Source organism: Grosmannia clavigera (assembly GCF_000143105.1).
Source record: "Grosmannia clavigera kw1407 unplaced genomic scaffold GCSC_113, whole genome shotgun sequence".
Lineage (NCBI taxonomy): Eukaryota > Fungi > Ascomycota > Sordariomycetes > Ophiostomatales > Ophiostomataceae > Leptographium > Leptographium clavigerum.
This window is the reverse complement of record NW_014040831.1, coordinates 1,037,109-1,062,360: the sequence shown is the minus strand read 5'-3', so window position 1 is coordinate 1,062,360 and position 25,252 is coordinate 1,037,109. Positions and strand designations below refer to the sequence as shown.

General features: G+C 50.4%; 8 protein-coding genes across 8 annotated transcripts; 3 read left to right on the top strand and 5 right to left on the bottom strand.

Moving 5' to 3' along the window:
- Positions 1-2,470: 2,470 nt before the first annotated feature.
- On the top strand, positions 2,471-3,208 carry CMQ_3623 (uncharacterized protein; the record flags this gene model as incomplete). The annotated part of the gene is made up of 2 exons (XM_014319561.1): positions 2,471-2,718; positions 2,764-3,208. The coding sequence occupies 2 exons, from the start codon at positions 2,471-2,473 to the stop codon at positions 3,206-3,208; spliced, it is 693 nt and encodes a 230-aa protein (XP_014175036.1).
- A 2,446-nt stretch (positions 3,209-5,654) lies between these two features.
- Positions 5,655-7,424, bottom strand: CMQ_4117 (carboxypeptidase; the record flags this gene model as incomplete). The annotated part of the gene is made up of 1 exon (XM_014320055.1): positions 5,655-7,424. One exon carries the CDS (start codon positions 7,422-7,424, stop codon positions 5,655-5,657), a length of 1,770 nt encoding a protein of 589 aa, XP_014175530.1.
- Positions 7,425-9,369: 1,945 nt separating this feature from the next.
- CMQ_4239 (uncharacterized protein) lies at positions 9,370-10,105 on the top strand (the record flags this gene model as incomplete). The annotated part of the gene is made up of 2 exons (XM_014320177.1): positions 9,370-9,437; positions 9,505-10,105. The coding sequence occupies 2 exons, from the start codon at positions 9,370-9,372 to the stop codon at positions 10,103-10,105; spliced, it is 669 nt and encodes a 222-aa protein (XP_014175652.1).
- Positions 10,106-10,733: 628 nt separating this feature from the next.
- On the bottom strand, positions 10,734-11,312 carry CMQ_3685 (uncharacterized protein; the record flags this gene model as incomplete). The annotated part of the gene is made up of 1 exon (XM_014319623.1): positions 10,734-11,312. The coding sequence occupies one exon, from the start codon at positions 11,310-11,312 to the stop codon at positions 10,734-10,736; it is 579 nt and encodes a 192-aa protein (XP_014175098.1).
- A 1,128-nt stretch (positions 11,313-12,440) lies between these two features.
- CMQ_3561 (sulfonate dioxygenase) lies at positions 12,441-13,873 on the bottom strand (the record flags this gene model as incomplete). Its single annotated transcript, XM_014319499.1, has 4 exons — positions 12,441-12,824; positions 12,885-13,093; positions 13,173-13,389; positions 13,454-13,873. The coding sequence occupies 4 exons, from the start codon at positions 13,871-13,873 to the stop codon at positions 12,441-12,443; spliced, it is 1,230 nt and encodes a 409-aa protein (XP_014174974.1).
- A 1,755-nt stretch (positions 13,874-15,628) lies between these two features.
- Positions 15,629-17,526, bottom strand: CMQ_3803 (acyl-thioesterase; the record flags this gene model as incomplete). Its single annotated transcript, XM_014319741.1, has 4 exons — positions 15,629-16,700; positions 16,763-16,827; positions 16,935-17,256; positions 17,468-17,526. The coding sequence occupies 4 exons, from the start codon at positions 17,524-17,526 to the stop codon at positions 15,629-15,631; spliced, it is 1,518 nt and encodes a 505-aa protein (XP_014175216.1).
- Positions 17,527-20,801: 3,275 nt separating this feature from the next.
- CMQ_3334 (tol protein) lies at positions 20,802-21,883 on the top strand (the record flags this gene model as incomplete). Its single annotated transcript, XM_014319272.1, has 2 exons — positions 20,802-21,768; positions 21,843-21,883. 2 exons carry the CDS (start codon positions 20,802-20,804, stop codon positions 21,881-21,883), a joined length of 1,008 nt encoding a protein of 335 aa, XP_014174747.1.
- Positions 21,884-23,478: 1,595 nt separating this feature from the next.
- On the bottom strand, positions 23,479-25,128 carry CMQ_3651 (aspartokinase; the record flags this gene model as incomplete). The annotated part of the gene is made up of 4 exons (XM_014319589.1): positions 23,479-24,015; positions 24,095-24,318; positions 24,392-24,654; positions 24,845-25,128. 4 exons carry the CDS (start codon positions 25,126-25,128, stop codon positions 23,479-23,481), a joined length of 1,308 nt encoding a protein of 435 aa, XP_014175064.1.
- Positions 25,129-25,252: the final 124 nt, after the last annotated feature.

Sequence of the window (25,252 nt, the reverse complement as noted above, 5' to 3'; positions counted from 1 at the left end):
ACGTAAAACCCCTGATTTGAACACTTCAGCTTACTCGAATTGGTGCGTTTGTACTATTGGAACTCAGTAGTTTCCCATCACCGTTTTCTAGTTAAGAAAGATTGACTTGTAATACTAGATCGTAACTAACACTGCTTAATGCTCTCTTAGCAAGAACACAACGTCGCAATATTAGAGTGGTTGGGTTCCAGAAAGTCACTTATGTTATTACAGTCGAAAAATCGCTTGCCGCGACCAGTTACTTCGCTCTATCCTCAACAAGAAGGACCCACTCGAGGACATTTCCGTCAAAATTGCCCTATTCACTTAAAATTTGTTAGCACCGCTTTATTGGCGTAATCAGCCAGACCTTGAGACAATACATCATGCAGCTCGTAGCGTCTACACTGAACTACGATAGAGTCTACTTGAGATTACGAAGTTGGTCTCTAAAGAAAGAAAATATTTCCCTTCCAGCTTGAAGACCTCCTGAATAGATAGGACCTAAACCGTTCTTAGTTGATGCAAGCCAAATTGTGAGCCTCACCTGTAATTATGAACTTGCAAATACACAAATAATATCTTTGTTCAAGCCAAACGAGATACAAATCTTCCAACGCACATTGATGACCCCTTGCACTATTGTTCCTTCAGTCTCACCTAGGTCTTACGCCCATTAATACAATTTAGGTGTTTCTCGGTCTCTGCAGGATCAAACTCGGCAAATCCTTCAATTCGCTCGTCAGAAACAAATGTAAAATACGCTCAGATAACCCTTTATCTCCCATACGTTGTCTTTTCTCAGTGAAGTCAAGTTGTAATATTTGTCTACCTCATCACTAACCGAAGCCGAATTTTAGCCAAACAAGGCTAGCCCAAACGGCGAAGTCGGAAGGATGCAAGTGCTAAGCCACACCAGGAAATACTACGATATTTTCGGCTAGAATGACTAACAGCAGCGAAAAGGAGGCGATGCAGCCACCGGTCTAGAAGCGAGGATAAGCCCGTAGGATTGCCCCGTTCCGTTTATTGCCCAGTACGGGAAATTAAGGTTACATCCCCAAATCCTTTCGCTACTCCCTTCCACAATATGAGACGAGCCTTGACCGCGCCCTGTGACTTCAGACGTTTATGTAATCTGTACAGGGATATGAACTTACGCGTTTACTTTCTTTTTCTGTAATATTGAAGCTATGCATGTACTTCTTCAGTCTGCTCCCTTCTCTCGCGATCATGTTAACGCGAAAAGCCGCCACATGGAAGGAGGGCAGCGAGATCAGGATATGCCGCAGGTCGTAGTTCGTGTCCACGAGAAGTGAGCCTGCATACCAAAGCAAAATGGAAATGCATGCGCGATTGTGTCTATTGTTGTGCACGCAAATGCTTACCATGTATAGTGCAATATGTTGTCTGCTCATTGTATAACCCTGTATGGCTGAGCTGCGCAACTCACTGAGCACTGGCGCCCAAACGATGTATGGAGTAACAGGTGCTTATGGATTGCACGGTGGTTAGATTGGCCCTGGCACACCTCAGAGGATCGAGGATCAACCACGCCTGCTGCAATGAAGGTGAATCCCAATAGCGTAATCCTTCTACAAAGCGGCCCACGAGTGTATGAGCTCTTGAGCCTACTATAGGAAGGTGCTTCTTGATATTCGTACGATTAAGCAAAGACTGTCCGAATACAGCCGCAAGCTAGATCTCTGGGTGGAGAGGATTATAGTAAAGCAGCACCCTGACTTGATGTGAGCTGAGTGTGGATCTACGACCAAGACACTACGCAATAGTCCTGATTGGTCATCGTGCTTGTGTTTTAGGTATATCTGATGTGCAGATGCACGCAGAATATGTGCATGTGCAGTTGCAGTAAGGATCAGCAGAATCCTCGCCCCCACCCTCCTTCTATAGGTGTGTAGATAGATACACTGCGCAGAAGAGGGATGTAGCCGCACCGGGTTTGATACCGGTTTGGGCCAAGGCTGCAGACGAACGGACAGAAGCATACAAGCGGCACATCGTGACCACTAGGTCTATGAAGGATCAAAACGACAATGGACAAGCATGTACTCGAAGATATGGGCCAAAGGAGCGCGGCCTACTGCAGACCAGCCATGATGCTGTGAAGGTGCTTGCAGCATCCGGTGACTCCGATTTGTCGGCACGATCATATACGTTTTTGCATTAGGTCTGCTGTTTGCTAACCATCAGATGACATATATTCAAGCTATCCTTCCACTCTATGTGACTGAATATCTATATAAAGCGTGGCTACTCCCTCTACCATCTTGTTTTTCCTCTCCTCATCAGCAACAAATACAAGACTTCTCTTGGACATTTCTCTACACGTCCGAGCCTGTTATAAGACGTTCCCTCTAAACTCTGTCTCTTATTCTCAATACTCAAGGCAATTGCAACCCTCTCCCTGGTCGGGGCTTCGCTCGCAGCCAGCATCCCCAATGGCGCAAGCTCGCGCCCCAAAAGCCTTTCAATGCCCGACATCGCAGCCATCACTGCCAACCAGACTGTACCGAAGTATAGCTACAACGGCCTGAAGCGGTACCATCCCGGAAACTCTTCACTTGTCGGCCGTTCAAGCTACTGCGACAAGTCTTGTCCCACGTCCGCCACACTGACTTGGGGCGAGACGGACAGCGGCGGGAAGGGTATCTTCATCACCAACGCTGCCTCGGACTGGCGTGGCTTCTACATCTACCAGAACTGCTGCGACGATGTCCCGTACAAGTACATCTGAATCAACGCCGGCGAGACCGAGTACGTCAGCCTGCCCAGCGACTTTGAGGGCCGTGTCCAGCGCGGTGTTGATAGCACCATGCTTGACGGCAGCTCTCAGATCCTGGGAACGTGGTTTGAGTTTAGCTGGGACTCTAGCGGCAACGCCTGGGGCGACGTCTCCCTCATCCGCGGCTGTGACGGCGCCGTGCTGATCTGGGACAAGGACAATGGCGACTCGTGGATGGGATTCACGCAGTGGATCCTCACTGGCGCTCCAACTGGTGCGTATGACATGATGAATGATGGCCAGTGGGTGCTGGCTGCGTCCGAGAAGCTGGGCGACTCCTCTGATGTCAACACGGTGGTGCGCGACTGGTACATTGACAAGGTCGGCACCGACCGGGTGTATGTTGACGACTGGCACGGCAACGGTGCTGTTATGAAGTCTCCTACCGGCCGCATTGCCACGTACTGGCCCGACGGTCGTGCTTAGGCAAATTAAAGCTGCCTGAGGACATATAGCACTAGGCTATCGAGCTTGGAATGTGTGGTGGACTTGGTCTTCGTATATATCTGCAGATGGATATTTCTTATTTTCTTTTCTCGATTGCAGTTTTTCACAACTACAACTCTCGTCGCTTTCTTGTATCAGTTTCTGTACACAATTATATAAGTTTGTTTTCCGGGGTTTCGACATAGGTGCTCGTGTACAAGAAAAAATTAGAAAACCATATCACGGATTTAATTAGGTCCTTTGTATAGAATTTCCCCTATTCTGCTGCAGCTTCAGGTATAGTCTGTAACGTGTATCGTATCTCGGAGCTGACAGATCGTGTATGACCAACAGCACCCCGCATTTTGACGGCCCGCTCATCTCCACTCTCCCGATCTGATAATTTCGATGACAGACTTCTTTTGAGAAAATAAAACGAAAGCGGAGCATGTACCAAGCTTTTCCAGGACTAGAAGCCTTTGCTTGATAATAAAATGAACCGTTGTAGACTTTTGCGAACCTGGCAGCTGACAGCTGTCATTTGGCCAATCCAAATTGGAGTCTAGCTTCTACTTCTATTCTGCACCGTTAGCTTTATGGGCCCGGAACTGCGTGATTTCCTCGCTCCTATTAGTTATAGTGAATACGACCAAGAATGTCTTGAAAGCAGACTGAGATGTGACGAGCTGCCTTACTCGTGTATGTACGCGTATTATGTGACCGTGGGGCCCTACGACACGACCCACCTAATTACTAGGAGGCCTGTGAGCCAGCTTGCGTGTCTGTTTCAGACCCGACGATAAGAAGGATATTCAAGAAGAAGACTAACCAGAACAAAGGATCGCGGAACAAAGAATGTCGGTTAATCACGGCACATCACATAAACATCTAGCCGAATCACGTCAGCGATACGAGTCTCAATCTTTGAGTGCTACGTGGGCTGTTGGTTCGGTCATCACGCTTTTCTTACTCATTCGATTCATCCGAAGTAGTATTACAAGAGGAGCTTCGGACGAATCGCACCGATATAAGTTCTTGTCTCCCCCTTCCAAGCCGTGTCCGATTTTGCTTTCGAATAAGACACGGACCCGGAAGATATACGTTTTACATTCGCCGAATTCATTCCGCCTGGGACAACCTTTGCCCTATAAATTCAATATGCACTCAATTTCAGTTCTTGCCGTCCTTGCAGCACTTGCAGTTGACGCTGCTCAGGCTAGTACTGGCTGTAATGTTGATCTCTCCGTCTATGGCTCAACTGCCGATAGTGGAGAGAGACTAGCATTCGGTACGCAGACACAAAATTGCTCGGTGTTACATTTACTGTTGCTGATAAATGTGCAGGTATTCTCAAAAGACTATATGACTCAATGAACGTCACGTCCCTCTCCTCGGTAAGCAGTGTTCACAGACTATCGAATACAAAACTCACGACAGCAACATCTGACTAGGTCAAATAGGCATGCTGTGACTGGGAGCACACAAGTTCTGCTCCTTACTCTGTGATCATATATACCGGAGTGGAGCCTGGCTACGATACAACTTCTGAGTTGGAGGTTGTCCTCGATCCTTGGATAGGAACATATCTAAGATCTGGCTCAGACATTCCTAGCTACTCCTCGTATTATCCCTACGACTACCTCATCACGAATGTCAGCTGTACCTAAATCAAAGTATGGTGGAGTCATGGGGAAAGGGAGCTTTCCCCAAGTAAGGATATCAGCAAAAGGCAATTGATGTAAATGAGAAAAAGAGGCCACAACTTAATTAACGGCCTTGCTAGAAATGCAATGCAATTCGTCGGGCTTTAGCCAAAATATACACAAGACAAGTAGTGGTATTATCTCTCGATCCACGCACAAAAAATCTGTCGCGCTACTCTCTACGTCGTAAAGCTTCCAAGACGAAAAGCAGATGAGCTATACGAAATCCGGCTATAACAATAACGGAAATGCCGGCCTCAGCGCTACCTGCTGCAATGCAGACATTATCTGTTGACTCTCCACATGCTCTGCGACTTTGCAACCTCCCCCCACGGCCTTGGCATTAAAGGTGGATGGCCGGAAATAAATATTATTGGTTAGTATCATCAGTGCTGATGCCGGTCCTGGTGAAGACTCACATCTCCCCTCGCCGGTACTGGAAAAACCCCCGCTTTAGGGTTCTATTACTGGAAGCTGCATGGAAGTTATTTCGTGTTTGCCGGCCGAGAATCCGCTTGGATCGTAGCTAGATGGTGCAACTAAGAGGCGGAAGATGGGCTATGCGAGTTTGACAAAACTATAGACATACAATTATGAGTAATGCAATTATGAAAAATGGCGCTGTTAAAACATATACTATTGTTCTCCATTGATCGTGCATTTCCACCGAAGATGAATGTTTTTTTAGGTAGGTAAGCCTGTGTGTAAAGCCTTGAACTCTTCCTATTCCTACCAGTTCGGCCTTACGAGCTCACCAACGCGACCCAAGGGTCCACAGGCAAGAACTTTCCAGCGACCATGCAGCTGTCAGTGATAGGCCAGCCAGAAGGCATCGTGTTACGCCAGCTATAGCTGTTGGCAGGTCCAAAGGTGTGGTAGCCATCGTGGGCAGGAAGGCGGCCAGAGGCGACGTCAAGGCCGGCCAGGGTTCGACTAAAGATGGAGAAGACGGTGTTGGGCGCATATGCAGACACGCTGTGGCCGGCATCAAACACGCGGGTGAAGGAGAGCTGGCCGGCCTGGCGAACAACGGCTCCGTGGGAATCGGGTGGGAGGTTCTGCAGCTTCTGGTAGCCGGCATTGAGAAAGGCATTTTGGCCGGACCACATCACGGCCTCGGCCGTAGGCTCACCACCGGTCCAGGGACAGCGGTAATCTCGGTCACCAAAGATCAAGGCAACCCGGACACCCCGATCCAGCAGGTACGCGAGGTTATTGACACCGGCCTGACGGGCGGCATCACCAGTGGACGAGGAAAGAGAGGGAGAGGAGGAGGCGAAGCCAAAGACCTTATCGACTGTGTAGGATAGCAGACTGAAGTTGAGCGGCACCCCCAGCTGCTGCTGCACGGCGACCCTGTTGAGGTATTGCTCGACAGGAAGGTAGTAGGGGCAGATGTCGGGCTCGGCCACGGCCACGTCAAAAGCCGACACGTTATTGACCTCGTTCAACACATTAATGACGATCTCACACGAGAGCAGCGCTAGCTGGCACAGCTCATTGATCGTGGCATTGGCCCCCGTGGTCTCCGGGTCCCCGGCCTGGGCGATCTCACGACAGTACTGAAGCTGGTCTAGGCAGCCGCCAGAGCCAGTGATGTTCTGGATCGAGGCGGTGTACAGATCCTCGGAGATGAATTGGACGTCGTACGTATTGTTGATGGCGAACTCGGGGTAGCCAAGCATTGCTGTAGCCAAGTCAATGCAGCCGTTGGTGGTGCCGATGGCTTCGAGCCTTAGCTGGCGGCCGTGCAGTGGATGATCTTCGTGTAGCCTCTCCAGGTTGCGGCTCAGCTGGACACCCGTCTCGGGCACCCAGAAGCCGCCGTAAGAGTTCCCCCAGACGCTGATGGCCTTGCTGCCTGCTTCCAATGCGCTAGTCGTCGCATATGGAGGAAACGACGTCAGCCAGTGTTCGTCAAAGTGCCACATTGCGCGACCGCTGCTGACGGTCGTGTTGGTAGTCTTGGCAGCGTCCTGTCCCGGGAACGTGCCGTAGCCAGATATTCTGCTGGCGGCCGGGAGCCCGTTGCTGCTATCGAAGACCTGTGGCATCACCGCCTCATCCTCGATGTTGACGGTGCCGTTAATCAGGTCGCTGTAAGAGAAGCCGGCCTGCACCGGCTGGTCGACATAGAGCACGTTGGCGTGCTGGTTGAAAGACCATTCGTTCTCAGTCGTCTCGTTGCCAAACACGTTGACGATGCAGGGACCGTTCTCACTGTCGAAAACCGCATATGTGGATGACTCGCCCGGGCCGCCCGCCAGGTAAATGGCCAGCGGTGCCGTCTCGGGACTCTCACGCGCCTGGAAATACAGAAAATACGCATTGATGTCGAAGCCTCCAATGTCGGCCGTCTTGTTGGCCGGGATATGCACGTAACCACTGTAGGCCTTGGAACCAGGCCGCGTCTCGCAGATGGACGCCTTTTGGTCACTACATAGTCTGCATGTTATCTTGCCCTGTTGATCTTGGCCCTGTATGTACCTGCTTGTATGTGATAAGAACTTCATTCTCAATCTCAGACGGCACAACTGTTAGGCCTGTCGGTTGGGCGGGAAATTGGGCCGCGGCAAGGGACGCAAAGAGGCTTGCGCCAAGAGAAGCGGCTGCAAAGGCTTTCACAATGTATGGCCAGTCAAACGAAGGTCGACGATGCAGACTTTGATGGTACATAGCAGACAATGGTGACCGTACAGAACACACTCTATTTATCTTATTTCTTGGCTAAATATTGATTTTTCTTTGCCTCGTTGGAATCTCCTGTTCTCGGAAAGCAATAGCCTCTTCAGTTTACCATTGTTCGCTCCAACAAAATGTGTGCCTTCGAGTGGCCGGCACTTATCCTGTTATTTTTCGTTCGACAATCCTACGCACGGTAGACAGATAAGCTATTCGTTGCAAACGGAAAAGAACACATCTTAGTCAGCTGCGATCCGATGTCGTTCTATGGGTCTTTAATCGGCACAGGGATAGACAGAATTGTTGAGCCTCGCCGCTTTAGTTGAAGGATTTGTACAAGCACGCAGTAATGTGGCTTGAAAGAGCCCCAGCCCCAGCCACAACTATAGAACGGGGATTTTTCCAAGTTGCTGCAGTGCGTCGATCTGCGGCTTTAGATGACTAATCTTCCCTAATCACAACCACCTTCGCCCATCAATATATAACTGGCTGCCTAACTAGCTTTTACTTTACAACGCAACCAATCACTTGTTTCATCATCGTGCATGCTCGGTACGGATAGCAACACTCCCAAAAGACTTCTCCGTTCACAGAGTTGGGACCTCCTCTTGTACGGTGTACAGAGGGCTCCGTACACCAGCTTGTACACTGTCCACTACGATTATATGTCTATTAACACTCCTGCACAGATTTTTCAGGACACAATTCTTTCCAATTTCTCTCTTCTTTTTTCCAGTCTGATATTTCCAGCCTTGCGTTGTGAAGCCGGTATAGAACTCGACAAACTCTCCATCAGCGTCGGGAGGCGTATTATGGGTAATGTCCGCGGCCACGGCAGCGCAGTGAATGACTCTGGGTTTCTAATGGCATCCTCAGGAGTCTAGTCTATCAATTGTGTAATGTCGTATTTTTCATGCCCATACCCCAGATCACTATTTTGCAATCCTATCGTTAAGTGGAGTAAGCCGTGAAAAAAGGTAGAGGCTTATAAAATTGCGGAATAAGGCCAACAACAACTAGACATAAGCAGTCGTTAAACACAAATAGTCAAATCAAAAACAGAAATCTATGAAAAATAATATTGGGCATATCCGGGCGAGCTAATTCGTCCGAAAAGTACAGCACAGCCACGATTGTGACGAAAGATTTCCGAACTAACAGAAACAGATTATTGTCAAGGCTGAAAGGAGGAACAGACGTAGTAAATTACCGTTTGTTATCATCGCACGAAAAACAACGCTGTCACACCGCTTGGAACTAGCACATTCTAATTCCGAAGGCTGAGAAGTAACGTACGTTGTGCTGAAAATAAGTCACAAGAACAGGTTTATTGAAGCTCTTATTTGTCCATTCAACAAGGCGGTATCTGGCTTGGCATTTTCCTTCAGATTGCTATCATGTGGCGCGTCAGGTGGCGGGGTAGCCTGAAAGGACACAAATGCTACGCCCTGGGCGGCATTGTTGTTTGATGCATGCTCTGCCTTCCGACCGAAGTGATCTCTCTCGCCTAAACTGGCCGTGGATGGCTGAGCGGAGTCCTACACCAACCTCGCGCAGTTGTCTACCTTCACCTCAACCAGACCGCGCAGCATCGTGAATGATAAAGATCCGTATTCATTCAAAACTTCAACATACTGTTCTTGCCACAGGTGCTGGCAGCTGCTGCTCTTGGTCTCTTCGAAGCAGAAGCCACAAATAAAACCTGCCCACTCCGAGTCCTGGCTTGTGTGCGGATCTCGAGATGCCACTACCGACGAGCCGTCCGCTTCTCCAGCCATGGGCATATCAACTCCTCCAGACGAGCTGCGAGAGTGCAGCAAACTTTGCGGACCGGACAAGTATTCGTGTGCTTGCGATAGATAGCGAATGCATGACATGGTACCCACTGATCATGGACGATAACCTTGTCAGTTTCTTGCCTGAGAACAGCTTGTCGTCGTCTGCTCCGTCAGGCTCATCAACTCTCGACGCCGATTATGAGCTCACGCACACCATGATAGTCTTTTTCATCTCGCTCAAGTACGACAATACGGCACAATACGAATGGTGTGCCGATGTGTCGCAGCCGGGATTTCTGCTTATGGCCGACCGCTTGGGCATGCATGACGCAGCTGTGCAGAACATGCTTGGGCGGCCAGACTACTGGTCTGCCTTCGGTCACCAACGGCAGCAGCAGAACGACACCCACCACCGGCGAGACTACGAGTTCTTCTGTCAGCATCCGCGGTGGGCGCAGAAAACACGTTACGACCAGACGCACCACTGCGCGCCCTGTTCGGTCTACCTGCATCATGACGGCAGGACCAACACGTCGCGCTATCTGGCTGCCGCAGCCAACCCGTTCTTGGTGCATATCATGATGTCGTCATACACGTACGAGCAGTCGACTGAATTCTTGCAGGATGTGCGGCAGCGGCTCTTCTCACAGATCACCGCCGTCAACGACTACATATGCCCTGCAATCAACTTACGTATCAACGTTAACGCCGATCTAAAGGCAGACCGGCGATAGACATGATCTGATGACGTTCTCTCGACAGATTCATAACTCCGACTGGCACCAAATCTTGTACGTACGGGCTACTTTGTAGATTGGTAGAGATAAACGGAAACCCCACTTAAAGGGCTACCCTCCCAGGCAGTCTCTGTCTGCGCAGCCCACCGTTAGTGGCGTGGTGCTGGTACTCGTGCTAGATGCGTCGTATCTTCCTAGCTGGTGGTCATCAAATATGCAGTAGCCCGAGCCGCTGCCTCTGCATAGTAAGCGCTCATTTTTCCAACTAGAGGCAAAGCTTGAAAAATTGTCCTCTGATCTTAGTATCTTGCGTAGTACCAAAAGAGGGGCGATCAGGCCGTGACACTTATTGCTTTTTACGGAATCGTAAAGTGAACCGTTACTATGTATATTTTCTCCCTGTGCAGATCTCTGCTTAGTCGCCTTTATGTCACGTCTACGGAAACAACAGATACCGAATTATTGCCCGATGTATTAGCTGCTGTCTCTTTATATCCACGGAAGAATGCGTCCCCCGTTCAAAGGTCTATAAGCCAAATCGTATTGGCAAGTAGAAGCCATGTAGATAATCTGATTATTGCAAAGTAGTCCCCAAGGACGTCCTTTTCATAGTGCTGCTCAAAGCTTAAACGACAGCAGAGATGTGGAAGGCCGTGATAGGCACCAGCGACGGGCCAGTGCTGATCGCGGTCTTGCTAGCGTAGGTCTGGCCCATCTTCCAGTCGGGGTTGGAGTAGCTCGTCTTGCTCGTAGTCAGAGTAAGGTTGACAGAGCCGGCCGCGAAGAAGGAGACAGGGTCCTTGGCATCTGGGCAAGTCCAGGTCTGGTTGATGCTGAGGAGACCACTTGGGGCGTCGTAGGTAAAGGTCGTCTTGGTGTTGGTGTCGATGCGGGGGTCAATGCACTCGTAGACAATGTTGCCGTAGAAGTAGTCGGGGTACTGGACCGAGCTGCCACTGCAGCCAGAGGAAGACTGGAGGGACAGCAGAGCCGGGTTTGAGATGTTAAAGGACACCTCGCCGTCGACGTTCTGGTGCGCAGGCGTGGTCGAGACCTCAGTGGCCTTGTACTCAAAGAGAGTCATGGACCAGGCGAAGCCCTCATTGGCGTCCTTGCAAGTGAATGCATGAGTCGGAGCCGGAGCGGAGGGGCTGGCGAGGACGCCAGCCGAGAGGGCAAGAAGAGCGACGAAAGAGGTCTGCATTTTGGCGGTTGGAAATTGGAAGATAGAAATTTAAGTGAGGGCGAGGATGAAGATGAAGATGAAGATGAGGATGAGAGTGTGGATGAGAGTGAGGATGAGAGAAAAAAAAATAAGTAAAAGACAGAACGAAAGCGCAGTCTTATACTCGGATTCTTCTCTGCTCTCTATGTTGGAGACCTTCTAACACACGCTTCCACCTTCCCCACAACATAGATCATTGTTTTAGATTTGCGGTCAGTGAGTTTAGAGCCACCGAATACGATGCGTGTCCATCTAACGGTCGAGATGACATTAGAATACGAGATAAATTTAACTATGGAGCACGACGATGTGCTGTAGATTGACGGTGAACAAGCAGAGCACCTGACCAGGCGCTCCATCCGGCAGTGCCAGCTCTGTAATCAGTGGATTGTGGGGTATTGATTTCGGCCAACAAAAACCAGCTTACAGCGTTTCATTCGGCGCCTCGCTGCCGCCAACTTCGTATTGGTTGCTAATTGTCGGCGCCGTTCAGATGGAGGCAATGAAATTAGTGGTCCCGACGGGGCGGCCTGGCCTGCGGGACCTTGCCGGGGATGTCGATCGCGTACGACGTACGAACAGATCGGCGTTTGCCCCTATTATTTGTATTTTAGTCCACATTTTCCAGCTGGCATACGGAGTACATATCCCCATCACCCCTTTCCCATCTCGTGTCCGTCACCGCATCTTTTGCCCTGTAGGGCAGCAATGTGCACACCGTTTTTTATGCCTTGCTCTACATACTATGTAGCATGGGACAATTTGACCGGTGTCCAGTTCATAACATCTTGGTTGCTTTCATTTCGGGCGAGGTTGGCATCCCGTGAGTGTTTTTTTCCCGCACGTTTTTATGTAAAAACGGGGTATATGAAAGGCAATCATAGCGCAGTTTTTAAATTGTTGAGGCGCTTGTTGGGCTCCTTGTCATGTTCGATGTTGGTCCACTGTTGGGTTGGAGGAAACAAGAAACATGCTTCGATTTCGGCATAGGCTGATATGTTCAACGTACGGAGTACTCCGTAAGGTATGAGTGGACAACTTTGCGCTGGCTAATCTATGATGATTTGTTCATCTGTTCAGGCAGTGGCAAAGCAGTGACATCCTCTTTCAAACACCAACACACATATCCATTGCCCAAGTCTTTCCCTCAATGTCCACCTCGTCCCACTGAGCGGCCTGTGGAGCATATGGACTTCCGTTGGCTGCTTGCCACATCAGACGCTTGGAGTTGCCGAGTTCGCCTGTGATTGAATGCCAGACGGCACGGTTGTGCCAAATGACGAGATCGTCGGGCTCGTATCGATGCACATAGACGTAGCGGTCGCTCATGGACCGTTTCATGAGTGAATGGATTTTCTTGCGCGCCTCGCCAAAGTCCGAAATGGTCGTTTCTTTGCCAGTACGAGGATCCGTGGTGATGAGGCTGTACACGCAACAACCAAGGGCGATCAGGTGAGGCCGAGACGGCTTTCCAGGGTTGCGGAAGACGAGCTGTGTGTGTGGTTATTAAGATCAATGTGCAGATATTCCATGATGGCTGAGACTTCCTACCGGATAACAGTGAGCCTTGTCCCAAGTCCACGGCTCCATCGAATCGAAATCACGCTCCTTTCCCTCGCTCTCAATAGTAAGGCCATCCGATGTAGCTTTACAGTCACCGATCCAGTTATACGCTCGAGGTGCGTACTGAACCCTTGTGTTCATAGCCCATTCTTTCTCCTCGGGTGTCAGAAGGCTGAATGCTCGCGCGCCGGAAACATCTATAAACAGGTGAGAGTAACAGGTAAGAAGGGCGAACAAGCAGCATTGCAAAGCCGGGGCTGAAGGACTTCAACTCACAAGCAGTGCCGCCGGGATAGACGCTCTTAACGCTACCATCTTCGAAGACAATCTTCTGATCGGGAAGATAGCCAGGGGTTTCCTGGCAGCTGATAATCGTCACCTTGCCCGGATATCGCTCATACAAAGGGGCGTCGAGGTGCCACCGATAGAATCGCGTCTGGCCATCGGCTAATTCTGCCTCTGTGAGCGGCTTCGCATGGAATTCAGCCTGGGTCTATACAACCCGATGCGTCAGCACCCAGATGAAGAGATACAGGTCTCGGCCCGGGCAGACGAACCACATGCCGCAGCTGTAGGTCTTCACCCCCATCGTAGTTTTCGTAGAAGCCGTTGCCGATGACGACGACGTTGGGATCGCCCTTAAGACGGCCAGCATTGTTGCGACTGAGCACATTTGTCTTCTCACGTACGGCCGTCTTTCCGTAGCTGTGCATATCCAGTGCATCCTTGTCGAAGATGCGACACAAAGCAGTCATTGTCGATGGGTGCTTGATGCCGGCTCGTCGCACAACGAGGACGCTGTGCTCGTGCAGTGCATCTACCAGCTTCTTCTCGTCGTCGGACGATAAGTGGTCGAGGTCTCCGCCGGGAGCCAGCTTAACCTCTGCTCCTAGTAGGGTGTTGAGTCTTTCCAAAGCTGGAAGCGGCACCACCTCAATGCATGACGTAGCGGTATTTAGGGGTTCCGAGTGGGGCATGATAGACGGTAATAAAACAACTGAAAATCAGTCAATCACAAAGAGACAGCAAAGTGACTTGAGAAGGTGCAATTGAAACGTTCTCGTCTTGTCCTGTGTCGAATCAGGCGAACTTGTTTCTCATCCGCCGGCTCAAGTGAGGTGCTTATCTCGGCCGGGACCAACCGATGAAAGCGCTTATCTACGAATTTCGGCCGATCGCTATTATTAGTTGCACGCATCTTTTATTTTCCTCACGTGCAACTACTAGAGCTGTTCTCATTCTTCTTACGTGTCCCATCCCGCGCAAACCCTGTTTAGAAAAGACTACTTGTCCTGCATCAATAATATGTTAAACATTAACTGGAACGACTATGGAGCTATCGTGTGCAGGTTTAGGTCATCTCTGTCAAAAATTGTCAAAATTAGCCAATATTAGCTATTCTCCGCGTAGCATATAAAGAAAGACTTACCCAAGTCCAAGGAACCCCATCGCCTTGAATCTTGCAGCGGTGCTATGCGTAGACCGGCACTGGCAACACTTGGATTAAATTTGGCAAAGCTGCCACTGAAACCAGTCAAACCGAGGCGGCTCAAAATTTCGATTCAACAATGCCATGCGTCAGTATCGATATTGACCCTCCGCTTCCACAGTGTGTGGCCCCCACCCAATACGTGCTATGAATGTGGCCTGTGCTCATGCCCGCAATAGGCAATGGGTCCGCAGCCATGCCGGAGTCGCGGCTCGTTGATAAGTTGAAAGCAAGCCCGGCTGCATCCCAGTTGTCTTCCACACTGAAAACAATGGTGATGCGAGGTACCGAGACAGTAACCGATCTCTTTGCAGACTGATGGCAGAGTTCGCGGCCAAGCAGCAACAGCTAATAGGCTAAACAAAAGAGATAAGGCTGTGTATCGTATTGTGGGCCTGAAGATCGGTCTTCTGGGGTAAGTTTTGAGTCCGAGCACAAAACTACCGACAGAAACAGATTGCATGCTTCATCTTTGGTACCGATCAGATACACGCGTTATCTTATCAATAATGCTCTACTGTTGGCTACCCTTACATTCGGATGACAACTTCTTACACTGTTCCTACGCTTGCAATTTGATATTAGCGCTAAGACGTAAAGTGGAGATCACGGAGGTCGGGAAATTGACAATTGCGCACGGCGCATTATTTCCCATCTTTCGCGACGCAAAGTAAGCAACTGTTGAAGTTGCGCAGACAAATTTTCAACGAAGTACAGAATTTCAAAAATTGCCCGGAAAAGCAAACGCCTGGGGCCGTCTTCTGAGGAGCCGGGCTTGCTACTTAAAAGCCGTACTTGAGTTTGTGAACAGCTGTCTCAAAATATGTCTCTGAGGTTGAACAAGCGACAGTCGTGCCCCTAAAAAACAATATACTCCCTGATGCCAAAATTTCCAGACAAGTCAGGCTCCACAATCTGGCCGGATTTGTCTACCACATGCATGCCTGATACTCTGTACATTTAATTCGGAAATATTTGCCATTCATCGACCCGACGTCAAAAGTTCGTCGCCTCTTGACACGCCTTTCCTTCTATCGACTTAAGTCGCCAGAGACACCATCGGATGATTTCTTCTGCCTAGGGAATCATCGCATACACTACAATCACTCCTGCCAATAATCAACTCTGTACACTGCAACGAAAGCAAAATTAACATTCTAGCCCACGATAATTGCCGACCTATCCTAAGTACGAAATTCATACCGGTTCCTGTAACTCATCTCTATTGATTCCTGTCCCATAACTACTCTATCAGGTTGACACCGCCCGCTTCCGGGCCGGGTTCTACATCGGCAGCGGTGCCGACGGGTGGCTTCTGCGAGTCAGCCGCCATGACACGCCGGCGAGCATCGACGTACATCATGTACTCTTCGTAGGTATGTGGCAGTACGCGGACATCCTTGGGCACGGAAAAGGTGTAGTTGAACTGGCCAGTGGCACGGGCATAGCCATGGTCGACGTCGCGCACCTTGCTGTCGACGCGGACGTGGACGCGGGTGACGGGGCTCTTGGGGTCGCCATGTTCCGGCTCGCGGCCGTCCTCCTCGAGTACAGGCGGATCGGTGTAAGCGACGGTGGCGGTCAGGTAGAGCACGCTGCCGACCGGGACAGGGTTGCGGAACGTGCAGGGGTCGGCGCTGATAAAGGTCGGCCGGGCGTGGGCAAACGAGGCGGCGCAGCAAAAGGCCAGCTCAAAGGTCTGCTTCAGATGGTAGCCGCCAAAGATCATCGTCTGGTGGCGGTTGCGATACTGCGGCTGCATGATGGCCGCGGTCGAGAGCTGCGTGCGCGCCATGGCGACGACGTTGGCCGGCTGCCGGCGGCTGCGGTTCGGGTCGTGGTATTCGAGCTGCCGGAGCCAGATCTGGTGGATCAGCGCCGACTCGGCATCGTTAGGCTCCTGCGCCAACAGCGACGTCTTGAGTGCCTGCTTCTTGGCCAGCAGCTGCGCCTCACCGGCTTGGAACCGCTGCTGCTCCTCTGGCGTCTCGCAGAGCACCTTCGGCACGTTGGTCGGCTTCCGATTTACCGGGTCCAGAGCCACCATCGTGAACGTGCACGTCAGCAGCACATCCTCCGGCCGGCTGGGTTCGTCTGCGCCACGCGCCCGCGCCACATTGCACGTAATCTCCATACTACTGCGGCCCGTGGCGTATGTCACCATGCCGCTGTACTCGAGGTCCGCAATCTCGGTGAGTGGGTGTGCGATGACGATCCGGTCCAGGGCTGCCGTCACTGTCGTCACTCCGGGCCCGGTGTGCTTGTACACGATGATACCGGACAGCGCGTCCAGATCCATGAAGATGGCGCCTAGTCTGAGGACGTCAGAACACCACGTGCAAGCGGGGGAAGGGATCGCTGGCTTGTAGGCACCCACCGAATGTGGCCGGACGAGTTGATGTACGTGTCCGAGAGCCAGGGATCTTGACCTAGCGGGAGAACCTGTCCACGGCAGTCGTCGTCAGCCACGCGCCCCGCATCACGCACCGTCTAGGCTACCATCACCACTTCCTCTGCTCCCTCGTTCATCTTTGTCCATGTTCACGTACCACGCGGTGGTAGCTGTCGCGCATCTTTCGCGGCGTCAGGTCGCGTGTATGGTGGTGTGCCTCTTCGAACCCGAGACTCTGGCCCTCCTGCTGGAGCCGGAAGGCCTCGATCCACGGTATCGGCAGCCGGGTGTCGGTGAGGCCCCGGAAGACACCGTCCGTCAGACGCGCCGGCGCTGCCCGAAAGTGTCTTGGCAGGACGCGTGCTGCCGGTGAGGCACGCAGAACTGGCACATCGGAATTGGCAAGACGAGCTGTCGGAGATGGCCGCCTGTTTCGGCTGAAAAGGCGTTGAGCCAGGCTGTGTCGCGTCGCCATCGTGCTCGATGAATTGGTTAGAATTAGAAGCCGATTGCTATTAGGTATTGCGGATCGGCCGGCTGTAGAGCTATGCAAACGCGCTTAGTTACGTAATACCAAAGCGCGGCGGGACTTAACAGTGGGGGCAACAAGTGTCCGGCAGTGTTCAACGGCATTCCACAGAAGACGCCGCGAGATGCATCTGTCCGCAAATTCCCCAACACCGCACTTACTTTCCATATTGACCGCGGTGCTGTAACACATAGTCGAACTGCATAACGCAAGCGTACATGCAGGTCTATGTTTAAGGAAGCGCAACGATGTTAAAGCAAGGCTTGTTCGAAGGCGATGATGCCGCGAGATTGGTTGCATGAAGTCGTTGGTATATTGTGTTGTTTTTTGGGGCAATCTCTGCTTTCGACTTGGAAGACGGGTTGAATGTAACAGAAGCATTTCCCTGACATTTATCAAAACCCCTCCAATTCGGCAGAGTAAGCTGTGAATAAATTTTGGTAGGCGGTTCAAAATCCGACTTTTGTTGCACCCTGATTTGCTCGACGACCTGTTTTTACAAAAGGTCATTGACGTCGTCTAGTCTGGCAGGCGAGTTGTGGCAGTGTCTACCACCGGTATATTCCTTCCACAGAACGGTCGCGTCGAATCCGCGCAACGTCTCCCGGAAATCCCGGCCCATCTCGTCTGGCACCAGTGGATCATGCACACAATGCTCGAGCAGAATCGGCGTGCGGCGGAGGACGTCGCTACAAGTGTCGTCTTAGGTGTCGCTGCTATCGACGGCTACGAGGCCGAGAATTTGTCGCATCTGGGCCAGCGTCCGGCCTAAAAAAAGGCACCGGCATTAAAAAGTCGATTGATGCAGCCAACCGGATGCCCCAGACACAGGTACCTCCAGATTAAATAAGTTGTGCACGACTACAGCGCCGCCGAAGCTGACGCCAGCCAGCACAACCCAGTCCCAGCGGCCAGAAGTTTCGCCTCGCTAGCGACAATGCGGCTGATGGCTAGAATGGACTGACGCAGCCCCTCCGCCTGCAGCTCTTCACGCTCGGAGAGTTCGCTCGTATCCCAAACATCGAATCACTGCGGCTATTTTTTAGGAGGCTGGAGGCGCATCCTCGCACCGGTGCCTAGGGGAACACCCAGCAGAAGGAAGGCAGAGCGTCTGCGAAGGTGCGGCCGTGCCTGTCAAGCGACACCCTCAAGAGGCCAAGAAGTCGCGCGTGTTATTGCCGCGGCCATGTAGAAAGACGACCGTGTGCGAATGTGGTGTTGAGAAGGCGACCGTGGTGCAGCGGACGTCCATCGTTGACGTCTTATGGGTGTCGATATCCTAGCACTGACGACAAGAACCCGGTCTGTCAGGTAAGGTATTGGCAGTTTCTGTAGATAAAAACATATATTTCTGTCGAATGCTAAGATACAGAGTACGGAGTAGTCAGGAACGAGTAGCAGTGGGGTCCTTCGCTTCACAATTTCCACTGTGGCACCAATCGGGTCAGCACTGCAGCCGCTCGCGACTGTGCATAAAACGGCATCTGATTGGTCATTACTCTTGCCCCAATTTCTGCGATCACAGACCGGAACCGTGACGTTTATCATTAATGTTCATGGAGTTTTCAATCTGGCGCGTGCGCCCCTGTAAATCATTATTATAGGACTACTTTGTATACGAAGTACACTTTACGGAGTACCACAACGCTTTCGCCTACTACTTTTTGTTACACTGGGTCTAAGGTGTGTTTAGCATAAAGGCGCAAGGACCGTCATAAGACTAATTGGCGAAAAGACTTAACCAATCACATGTTGAAGCCAACATATTTCTAACAAGCAAGCACCCTTAAACCCTCATACCATAATCCGTAAATACCTACCGGGTTATTAGCATGGACGGAAGCAGAAGCCAAGCATGGTTAGTTGGTTAGCAGAGAACGCGGTAATGGCAGTCATGGCAGCGACAGCGTCGGCTATGTAAGATACAAACGGTAGATGGTGAATAGACTACGGGAAAAAGTAGACGCGTTGATCTATCAGAAACCAGAATAAATGATCGAATAACGTCCGATGTACAGAACACTCCGTAAGATATTCTGCACGAATAAGATACTTCATAACCGCGCAAGGCAGGAAAAAAAAAGTAACTATGGCTAAGAAGTTAAAAATGGACTTGCAGGGAATCGAACCCTGGACCACTCCCATGCTAAGGGAGTATTATACCACTAAACCACAAGCCCGTGATGATTTGATCCGTTTTCTGTCAGATAGATAAAAGAGAGCATCTGAGACGGCACCTATCATCTGGTTCTGTTTTTCCTCCAAGTTAACTGTGTCTTACAACATAGGGCTTCACCGTTGGCGGCTTATCTTGTGGAATAGAGCTTTTCAACAAGAGGAGAAATAGCGCGATTTAAAAGGCCGGTGTCGTCGAAGACAAAATTTTCGTTCATGATACTAATTGAAGTTGTCAGCTATTTGCTAGTCGCTTGATCGCAGCCTCTGAGATGGGCACACGTGGTGCCTTGCAGAAAGAGCGAATATGATTCGCAAGCCAAGGAGGGGTAGTAGAACGATGTCATAAAAAATGCGGTTTCTGAAATTGGGCGAAAATTTGATGAGAAGTTTGGATTTCTTTGATGCTATTTAACGCATGCCAGTTTTTGAGTTTCGCATCTGACACTTGCCAAAATGCCCTGTCAATTGTGCAACGACTTCAGGGGTCATGATGACGACCAAAGAGAGGAGAACCGCCACCATATTAAAATTGGAGTCTCCTGGGGCGCCATCGTTACTTCAGCCACAAGTTGTGAAGTGTGCGATATCCTTGTTCGTGGATGTCGGGGCTGCTTTAGCCAGCATGACAAAGACGAATTGCAGATTAAAGACTGTGATATCGGTTTCTTGTACGAAAGCCACGCGACTTTGGGCAGTCAAAGTACAGGGGAAGAAGAGCAGCCAACCGATGTCGACAAGAATATTGTCTTCCACTTTAAGGATGGACGCCGGTTCACTGTACAAGTTTTTGTTGATGAGGACGGTAAGCTACGGTGGGAGACCAGATAACGAAGAAAAGACTAACACAGTACGTGCAGAAAAGTATCCCGTCCTGGAAAGCTGGGAGTCAATTCCAGTCAGCAACCAGACGTCTCCTGGGACAGACTCTGATGCAGCGCTGGATAAGGCAAAAGACTGGATCGATACGTGTCTTAGTAGTGCCCATGAGGCCTGCAAGTCGCCCAATTCTCCGACACTACCGACACGGGTTGTCGATGTAAGCCACAATGATGTTGTCAGGGTTTTTGAGCCTGGAGAAAACGCTACGGGGAGCTATCTGTGCCTGAGCCACTGCTGGGGTTCAAAGCAGCTAATCTCGACAACGGGAGCGAACCCCACTGTTCATAAAACACATGGAATTCGGCTCGAGGTGCTTCCACAGACATTTTGCGATGCTGCGCTTCTGACCAGACGCCTAGGTTACGACTACATCTGGATCGACTCACTCTGCATTGTGCAGGATGACTTTTGGGGGACTGGAAGGCAGAGTCGGCAAAAATGGCGCAAGTATACCGGAACGCCGCTATCACGCTGGCAGCCACTAAAGCGCACAGTAGTACCGACGGCTTGTACACCAAGTCGCCTACATACTGCGTCACAGGAAACTCCATGTCTTCTGGCGAGCCGTACGCCCTGTTCTTTCGACAGAAGATAGACCACCACAGCGAAAACACGACGGTTTTGAGCGGAAACAACAGTATTCCCGGCTTCGTCTCTCACTCGACTTCGGAGTACCATCGACTGCTTACGCGTGCATGGGTATTCCAAGAACGGCTTCTGTCGACACGTATGCTGCATTTTGGTCCGTATGAGCTCTTCTTTGAGTGCTGCACAGATATGCAATGCGAATGTGGTGGCGTTCTCTTCCTTGGCTCATCGGAGGATATTCCCTTGGTAATGACGAAACTGTTGTATACGGACGCTATGGAAAACCATGACAAGCGCAAAAAGATGCGCGTAGTGCCCTCGATGGCAGAGGGTGGCACCAGATCAGCTGGCCACTGGATGGCTCGGCTGTGGAGAACAATGGTCAGTAGCTATATGGGTCTCGACATCACGAAGCCGCGCGACCGACTGCCTGCCATTGGTGGTCTGGCCCAGGTATTAGCTACAAAGCGCACAGGGACAGGTGCAGATCCAGGTCACAGCAACTACCTAGCTGGATTGTGGCTGGACACTCTGTCAGACGATCTATTGTGGATCGTATACGGTGGAGCATCGTTGCAGCCACGGCCGCGCACCTGTGACGATCTTCAGTGTCTCAGTGCGCCTACATGGTCCTGGGCTAGTGTCTGTGACAACACCCAATACTATGATGAGATCATGTCCTGGCACCCGGATATCTGGTGGTTTGATGGAATTGTGTCTGAACGGGGACGACAGCCTCGCCATCTTGCACAAATCGAGGCTTGCACTGTGGCTTTGGATGGCGATGATAAGGGTGACGATGATAAGACTGGCTATCGTAGGTTTGGGCTTGTTTCCTCTGGAACATTGACTGTTATAGGGGCGGTGGTAGAGTGTCACCTCGTGATGCAGACCAAGATTGGTGGAAACGCAAAACTTGGATTGCTCTTTGAGGGCATGTCAACTGCAATCGGTCATTCATTTTATCCCGATTACATATTAGATGCGCCAGGGCCAGATCAGGTTTTGCTCGGAGCCGAAGTCATCTGTTTGCGTATGGCTGTACGGCCAGAAGGCGCTGTTGACTACCTTGTTTCTCTGGTTCTGCATTCGAGACCCGGTTCTGATCACTATGAGCGTATTGGGACATTTTTAATCGAAAGAAAACCACCACTTGACGACATAGAATGTGGTATTTTTAAGGAAGCAGAAACTCGAAAAGTTGTTATACAGTAAGGGGTATGCCTGTTATTTTATTCTGGAACAGTCATGAAGTAATTGATATCCTAAAAAGGAGAATGGTATCATTTCGTGTATCATGGTTTTGAAAAGAAATGGTTGACTGGCTTATGGTCAATCGGGTGGCAATCCTGGCCAGTGCAAGGTAATCTTCACGGGCACTCGGAGCTTTACACAGAATTAGCGTAGTCAGATGAAGTGATAATTAATCAATCCCGCAACAGGTTAAAGCGGGATGTTTATCAACGAGCAAAATTCAAAGTATTTCATGCATATCTCTGAGACGGACACAAGAACTTCCATCGTATAGGAAGATGCTACAACGGAGTGGCGATCTTGTACCCCTTTAACAGTGGTACGATCTAATACTTTGTCTCACAGCCCACAAACATTTTGAGGTGGCCCCTTGCTTTTCCTTGATAACAAAGGCTTGGGCAACTGAATGCCAGACCTTCTCTTGAGACAACAAACCACACAATCCATTATCGGACGGCTGAGCCGTTTGCAGGCCTAGACTTGCTGGCGATATAATTTCGCGCTGTAACTGTTGCCAAGATACAATCAAACCAGGAAAGCTGCAGGTACTGTTGCGACACATGAAACGGCTCACGGCATTGGTGTCCAGCCCGTCACTTCCAAGACCGCACGATACCCCTTCAATTATTGCCGGATGTATGAATCACCTTTCTCCAATATCTGCCTTAGTTCGGAACAATAGCTTAGCATGCTCCGAGAAGCCCTATTAACTGAGGACCATGCAACTCTTAATATAACCAGGGCCCTAATTTTATTCTCAAATATAAGCAAAGTGGCTTATTCCTTGCTCCATATATCCGGCTATTTGGATTGTATTTCTCGAGAAAAGGGCGAAAGAAAGAAATAGCTTACCCTGGATGAAGTTGTTCTCTTGTTCTTGATGGGTTGGAATCTTGAAGACCTTGCTGTGGATGACGTTCATCGCTAAGACAGCATTCTCGTTTCGGACAATAAGCCTGAAAAAGAGAAGTCAATGAGCGTCTCCATACTAAATCAAGATATCGACTTCTGGTACTGACGAAATACTGATCTCGCTTGCGCCTTGGCTAATCATGTAGATATTTATCTTTGCGGATGCCAGAGCAGAGAAAATTTCGTCTTTGAATACGTTAGTAGGTATAATTTGAAGGCACGTTGGGAATTAGCTTACTTGATATACCAACCATATTCCTCATACGATGCCCTACCACAGTTACGATAGACATGTTCTCGCTAACAACAACCTTTGTTGTATCTTGTTAGCTGCATCTCCTCACGAGTAGTCTACCCATTATCACTTCAAGAGACTCACCTTCCCAAACTTCTCTAGATCCCCTTTCAGCTTCCTCCACTTCCCTATTCCTGTTTCTTCTCCAGCTGAGTCGGGGTGTCCTTGCATAGCAAAGCTCACGGTCCGCTCGCTCGTGGTGACGATATCTGCCGAGATACCACCATCGTCCAAGCGAGAGAACACATTGACAAGAAAGCCTTGCGATCGCGTGTTTCTGTTACAAGCTACGTTGACCATGGTGATTGGCTCTTTGATCGTCACAGCCGTGGGTCGCCGACGTATTTGATTCTCGCCGTGGTAACCGTTTTCGAGCATGAAACAGGCAGCCGGGATATTCTGCTGAAGCGTGACTGCATCGGTCCTTTCCTTTCCCGCCACATCGCTCCTGGACGGCTGTGTAAGTGGAGCGTATGGAGTAGATGGCGGCGAAAGTCGAGACGGGTAGATGACTGTACCCTGGCCGGATGGGTTGAAGACATTCTTAAGGCGCAGGGGGATATTGGCGTACCGAATTTGGTCCATTGTGAGGGGGTGGATCACCTATTAGTATCACCATTAACACAAATTCGCAGCCGACAAGAGGATTGTGAGCACAGCCGTAATGGCTCTGTTAGCTCACCTCACTCCCATAGAATGTCAACTCCGCTGCCTCCTCCGCCGTAACGGTTGACAGTAGCCTCGCTGACGGAACCTTACGTGGATCCGCAGTGAAGATGCCATCGACCTCTTTCCATATCTGCAGCTCGATGGCACCAAGGCCGAGCGCACACATGGCCGCGCATAGGTCTGAGTATCCCCTGCCTACACTCTTCAACAGGGAGTCTGGCATTATGCCAAAGAAACCTAGCGAGATTTAGTATGCAGATCTCTCTGGGTGATGAAATTGATTATTGGCAAAACCCTCTGCACCACTCACCTGTCACCACCGGGACCTTTTTTTCACATCCGTGGCATCTTCTCGCAATCTCCTTGGAAAGCAAGTGATAAAACTCATTGTTCAAACCTTGGAGGGCATCCTTTTGATCCAATACTGCAGGACCAAATACGGACTCGACAATATCATCGAGCGAGACAGCCTGCGCCGGGATCCCTTTGCTTGTCAGGACGGCTGCCACTATGATGCACGACAGCTTCTCCCCTAGGGATATCACGCGGTCCTTGGACCGTGGCGACAGCTCACTGACAATCTGGTAGTCGACATATCAGTTCTTCTCAGATCAAAGGCAGAGGTGAAGAATTGAAGAACACTACCTGTGCAGCAAGAAGAAACCGCCTTATACTTTGACAGTGGTTTTCGATCTCCATCTTGGCAGCTCTGTAAATATCACTATTACATCGTGTTTTCTGATGTTGCTCTTGTCCAAGATACTGGTCCAGGACCCTGATGTGATTCTCCGCGATGAGGTCGATCGTCTTTGTGAGCTGACCCTGAGCCCTGTGACCGGCCTCGGCCGCTAAAATGCATTGAAGCAGCAGGCTTGTCGTCCCCGTGGCCTTCGTTGTGCCAGATAAAGCCGAGCACACGATCGCTAGTCGGTTAGTCTCTAGAAATGACGGTATGATATTGCCGCAGATCGGCTCCAGGAGCTTTCCAAGACTAGTACCGCCGTACTTTTGGACAAGCCACTCCTTATCAGAGGTTTCGATATACATTTGTGGGCTGTCTTGGGCGTAAGTGTTGTGGTCCAGCAATACAAAGTAGGCGGTTTAGGTAGCAGGTAGGATGTTTTGAAACTCAAGTAATAAACGCTCAGACATAGATCATGCAGTTGTCCTC